Source organism: Lactuca sativa, chromosome 5 (assembly GCF_002870075.4).
Source record: "Lactuca sativa cultivar Salinas chromosome 5, Lsat_Salinas_v11, whole genome shotgun sequence".
In the NCBI taxonomy this organism is placed as follows: domain Eukaryota; kingdom Viridiplantae; phylum Streptophyta; class Magnoliopsida; order Asterales; family Asteraceae; genus Lactuca; species Lactuca sativa.
Window position 1 is genome coordinate 283,202,701 of NC_056627.2, and position 6,208 is coordinate 283,208,908.

Consider the following 6,208-nt stretch of genomic DNA (forward strand, 5'->3'; position numbering starts at 1 on the left):
AATGAGGCATACTAGCGATTTAACTGACTTGTCTTATACATGTAATATATTAAAATTTTAATCATATACATATAGTATAAGGTGTAAATTATAACTTTTAAAAATACTAGGGTTTAAAATTAGTCTTTTTGAATTAAAAAATTAATAATAATTAATTTTAAAATAAATAATGATTTGATCTTTTATCTTAAATAAACAATTAGTTAAATAACTTTAAATCATATTATTTACATATTAAGCAATTAATTAATTAATTTAAACACATGGATTAAATAATTATTTACCAATTAAAAATTAGTTAAATAATTCAAATTTAATCATAATCCCTTATCCTTCTAATTTTCAAAAAGGGTAGGGTTTATCATCTTTTAATTATTCAAATATTAAATCATATTAAAATAATAATTACGGAAACTAGAAACCCTAGGGATATACATCAAATTTTCGAAAATAATGGGATGGTGGCTAGGGTTCCCAAAAACCCTAGCCAATTCGAAATTTAAACCTTTAGGGTTTAATTTCCATAAACCCTAATTTTTAGTCAATTCATTTTAGTGCACAATCAAATAGAAACTAAGACACTCATACCACTGATGGGTTTTCTAGGTAATGAAATTAACATGTGGCAGAAAAACACTTACAACCCTTAAGTTCACAAGTAACCTAGAAATGATCAACGTGTTCTCCATTGATAGCAACTAACTATGAATATCAAGAAACCCTAGGAGAGAGGCTATGGAATCAAAACTCATATTTGATTAGGATTACATACCTTTTGATTATTGTTGCAAATAATCAAAGTAGAATCCTTCTTCTAGATCTTGGAAAGCTAGCACCAAAGGAATATATGACTCTAATGAATTGTACCCAAAACCCTAGTAGCAAGAAGAATTGAGGAGAAAGGATGGTTAAGCAAAATTTCGGCTCTTAAGAAAGTGTATGTGGTGGACGAAAACCTAATTTGAACAATATAATAATATATTTTAAATTAGTAACTATCCAAGCCCTTAATTATCCAATATGATCATCTTAAAACCCTAAAAGACCTAGCCAAAATTCGGCCAGATCTAGAAGGTTCTAGAAACCCTATTTTTGTTCAACTATTGAACAATTACAACTTAGTCTCTATACTTCCAGTTAATTCTACTTATTCCCAAAATTAATTCTAAATAATTTTTGATTAATTCCAAATTAATTACTACTAGTCCAATTAAAATGATAATCATATAATATATTAATAAATCATTTATGTCAATTTCTAATTAGTTTATTAATTATATAATAAATTAACAAATTAGCATCTTCCTCCAAAATGCATTCAATCTAAATACTAGTTTTGAGGGCAACCCAAAAAGGATTTTTCTTCTAATTCAAGAATACATCAATTTAGTTATTAACTTAGATACCTTAATCCAACAATGTTGAGGGGTCGAATTGTTCCAAAACCTAACCCACTACTTTATTGTAGGGCACAAACCTAATCCCATGCCACCCAATTAATTTTGTTTTAATTCTCGCAACCTCCCCATAAAAATTGCCTTCTAACCCCTTCAAGTGTATTAATAACTCCAACAGACGCTACACATAATGAAAGGAAATTAGTAGGAAGATTACTAAGCCCAGATTTAATTAAGGTCAACCTTCCACCAAAAGAGAGAGTTTTTGATTTCCATGCAGAGAATTTGGATTAAAACCTATCAATTATTGGCCTCTAATTCCTCTTAAGGTTTATGTTAGCACCCACAGGATTACCAAGATAAGTGAAGGGAAGTGAAGCCAGCTCACAACCGAGGGGGCTGTCTAGTGGTTAACTTCATGCATTGCAGCCTCGATCTCAAAGACATTGGACTTTTGAAAATTAACTTTAAGACTGGATGAGATGTGGAAGCATCGTAGTATGCTCTCAAGATTCTTTATGTTGTGTTCAGACCATTCACCATCAAAAAGGGCGTCATCAACATAAAAAAGATAAGATATCATGGTATCACATCTCGGGATCTTCACGTCTTTGAAAATTCCTTTTTCACATGTCGTCTTCATCGCTATGTTGAGACCTTCAATAACAGTGACAAAGAGGAATGGGGATAGGGTATCCCCTTGTCTCACCCCTTTAGAGATCAAAAACTCATTCTTCGGCGACCCATTAATAAGCCCTAAGGCTCGTAAGGATCCAAGACAACCTTCAATCCATTTCCGCCATTTTTCACCATATCTCTTTTGTAAGATAACAGAGTCAAGGTACTTAGGGGTGGACGCAGGAATACATAGTAAGTGTTGCCGATGTTGAAATAAGTGTCGTCGATGCAGGAAAAATAGGTAAAAAAAATTGAAAAATCAAAATTTTTTCCACTGCGGACAGAAAAAGTAGGTGTTATCGGTGCCACACTGGGACACATACTAAAACCGCCCCTGAAGGTACTCCCAGTTTATGGAGTTGAAGGCCTTATTAAAGTCTACCTTAAATAGTAGATTTTTCTGATTTTCCTTTTTAGCCCATGAACAGAGCTCATTCACTATCAGGGGACTGTCAAGAATATTTCTACCATCGACATAGGCGGATTGAACCTCATCAATGTTCTGCCCAATAATCAGTTTCAATCTGGTTGCAAAAAGCTTAGTTATTATTTTGTAAAGGCAACCAATCAAACTAATAGGACGGTAATTGCTTAGTTTGAGTGGGTCTTTAATCTTTGGGACGAGAGTTATGAAATACAGGTTGCAACCCTACACAATGCTACCAGAATCTTCAAAGTACTTCACCAAAGCCAAGACATCTCCTTTAATCAGTTCCCAATAGTTTTTGAGAAATTTAAATGTAAAGCCATCAGGCCCGAGGGCCTTTTCACTACCACACGCCCATATTGCAGCCTTAATTTCTTCTAATGAGAATGGATTTTCAAGAGACATGCAGTCAGTAGGAGAAAGCGTGTGGAATATAGGGCTGGTGAATTTGAGTCTAGAAGGCCATTTCTCAAGAAACTTACGTTGAAAAAAACTATGAACCTCATATTTTTATTGCAACATGATGTGTCGACCATTCTCCGTGTTTATCATCAAACCACTTAATCGGTTTCTCCCATTTCTATTTTTAACATACCCATGAAAGAAACTCATATTTTCATCTCCATCCACTGTCCATTTGATCCGAGATTTCTATTTCAAGTCCAACACATCCACCCTTTACATTTCTGCTATTTTCCTTCGCCCAAGAAAGAAACAATGATCTTTTAATTTAGGTTTTTCGTTTCTTAGATTTTTTTATAATTCCGCTCCTAGATAAACTTTATCTCCATCTCCATGAAAATCAATTCACGACAGCTTGTAATTAAATCCGTTGGAACTTATGTTTGGAATTAATGACATTTTTTTATCTCCAAACAATGATATTTTAAAAATATTGAATTATTGCATATATTCCCTATCATAATGAATTACTTACTTTTTCTTTACTTGAATTCCCATACTTTTAAAAATCCATCAGCTGATGTCGACCTCTTCAACTAAATGTGATGTTAGATGTTACTTTTTGGTTGTTTATATTGTTATTATAAAATGTATTAATGATTTTTAATGAAATCATTATTTTAAAAGAAATTTAAATTAATTTTATAAAAAATACGTAGTTTTATCAAGTTCTACGGGGAAACTCATTTAAAAGTTAATATTGCAGGAATTAAGCAATATTTTCTATTATACATATTAAGATCTCTAATCCAAATCCTACATCGAACAAACAAATTTCAAAGTAATTTTTCTCCAATCCATGGTCGCATTGTCTTCCTCACCAGCAGCAGACAACAACAAGAAGCCCCTTTATGCAACGAAGTTTGATGAAGAAATATCTAAACACTAAATTCAATACGATTGTCGATTGATATGGTCGGAAAAAAGGAAGTTTATATCATCTCATTTGCAACTTGAGAAAAAAAGTCTTCGGGATGAGCAACAACAGGGACAAATATATCAACAGTTTGAGTGGTGTTCTATAGTAAAACACTGCATTTCTCTATGTTGCAACTATACGAAGAAAATGAGAGACTACAACTAATAAACAAAATTGATGAGGTTTTGGGTAGAGTGATGAGTAAAAAGAAAAACTGCAAGTTGCAAATTATTGGAAACTTTTTTCTTAACTATAATTATTTATATTAATGTCTTTCTCAAAACATTTTCACACGGGTTTATCCGTTAATTAAAAATATTTAAAAAAAAATCATTATTATTATTTTTTTCGATAAATTAGATAAACAACTTAAGTGGACTTGCTAATTTTTTTTAAAAAAAATTATTGAAAAATCAATGGGTATGTAAAGCGTGTCTAAAAAATCTCATTTTTTTTTTAGCTCACTTATGCGTCCCCTGTGTCGGGTGTGGGGTGAGCTGTGTTACGACTTTGACACCGTCATTTGTATGTGAGATTCGGAAAGTCGCTTAAATATCAATCTTTCATATTCCCATTTTAATTCCAACGTTCCTCTCTCTCTCTCTCTCTGGGTTGCATCTTCTACTCCACTGTAGCCCCATTTTCCTTATTTTACGTGGTCCAAATCAACGAAAAGATATCAAATTTTTGAATCTGTAGCTCCAAAAGTCATGTTCCGCACCAGAGTCAGCGATTCCAAAGAAATGAACACCGGCAGAGTTATCGTTGAAAAAGGATTCGTATACGAAAAGGAAACGCATCTGACAGTTATGAAAACCTCTCTGTTCTTCGCCGGCGATGGATTCGCTGTTTACGATTCCAACGGTCAAGTCGTCTTCCGTGTTGACTCATACGGTCCAGACAATCGTGACGCAGGTGAACTCGTTCTCATGGATTCCTCCGGTCGTTGCCTCCTCACCGTTCGCCGAAAGGTATGTTAGATGTTTAATTGTGTGCTTTTGCTCCGATTAGATTTACTTTCCATATGCCAAGGGTTTTATTAACCTATTGATTAACAGAGACCAAGTCTACATCAACGTTGGGAGGGTTTTATAGGTGAGAGGGTGGAAGGTGATAAGCCGATATTCAGCGTGAAGAGATCTTCGATCATCGGAAAGTCAAACATGACGGTGGAGATGTTAGGTGATCGATCGGAGGAGTACCATATCGAAGGATGCTTCTCTCAGAGGAACTGCACGATATATGATTCGGCGAAGGAAACAATGGCGGAGATTAGACGCAAAGTGGATGCTTCGACAAATGTGATGCTTGGAAAAGACGTATTCTCGCTCACACTGAAACCAGGTTTCGATGGTGCGTTTGCAATGGGTTTGGTTCTGGTTCTTGATCAGATCAACGGTGATGATGGAGGTGTTGATGTAGACCCTACTGTGGAAGAGTGCAGTTTGTCATCTTGAAAATTTTATTTAATATTAAAATGGAAATAAAGTTTGAATTTCTCAAGTATAATTGGTGGTTTTGAAAAATTGGTACCATTAAATATCAACGGCGTGGATAGGGGTTGCAACGGGTGGGTGTAGCTTATTCTACCTCACTTCTTGCCTCATTCCACGTTATACATATCGACACTAAAAATATATTTATTTATTTATGCAGTGTCCAAAATTAAATTATAGTTTTTTACATACAGTTTTGATGTGGTAAAGTTGTGGGCCGGTTATAAGATATGTGGTTGTCAATCCTTATTAAATTATATCTTTTGTAGGGTTAATTTTAAAAAAATGAATAAATGCTTCTAGAATTTCTTTAGATTAAATAATATAGTTTATCACGTCTCTAAAAGGTGTGCGATACGGGGCGTGTTCGGCACGGAGTGTTTTGGACGTTTGAGAGCTTCTAGCGTTTGACAAAAAGAAGTTATCTGCTATTTGCTACAAACTGCCCGCTATCATATAGGACCTATGTTATAAAAAAGTTCAAATATATGAACGTATATCGGTATATATAAGTTTAAGTTTAATGTACACATGAGTTTTAACAGAAAATAAAACACGATGTTAAAATACATGGTGAAGCTAAAATGCGGGCACATAGTGAGCTTGGTAAATTTGTGTTTTTAGTACCAATAGTCATTTGGTACTATACTTGGTGAACTTGGTCAACAAACGGTTACAATTAAAGGATATGTATCAATCTCGATGTTGCTATTAAAGAAATAAATACCTTGATTGAGGTCTTAGAGAAGTTTAGAAAAAATAGGGTTATCTAAGATGATTTGATTAAAATGAATATTGATCTAGTGGTCCCTCAAAACTGTCTTGTTCA

General features: G+C 33.8%; 1 protein-coding gene across 1 annotated transcript; it reads left to right on the plus strand.

Annotated features, from left to right (window-relative positions):
* Positions 1 to 4,442: 4,442 nt before the first annotated feature.
* On the plus strand, positions 4,443 to 5,392 carry LOC111910201 (protein LURP-one-related 12). Its single transcript, XM_023905986.3, has 2 exons — positions 4,443 to 4,854; positions 4,942 to 5,392. Exons 1-2 carry the CDS (start codon positions 4,594 to 4,596, stop codon positions 5,338 to 5,340), a joined length of 660 nt encoding a protein of 219 aa, XP_023761754.1. The 5' UTR covers positions 4,443 to 4,593; the 3' UTR covers positions 5,341 to 5,392.
* The last annotated feature ends 816 nt before the right edge of the window (positions 5,393 to 6,208 follow it).

What these genes read in the sequence shown, in the direction of transcription:
- LOC111910201 (XM_023905986.3), top strand. Translation starts at nt 4,594, where the DNA reads ATGTTCCGCACCAGAGTCAGCGATTCCAAAGAAATGAACACCGGCAGA. An exon ending in TCCTCACCGTTCGCCGAAAG is followed by an intron (nt 4,855 to 4,941) that starts GTATGTTAGATG and finishes ATTGATTAACAG; the next exon opens with AGACCAAGTCTACATCAACG.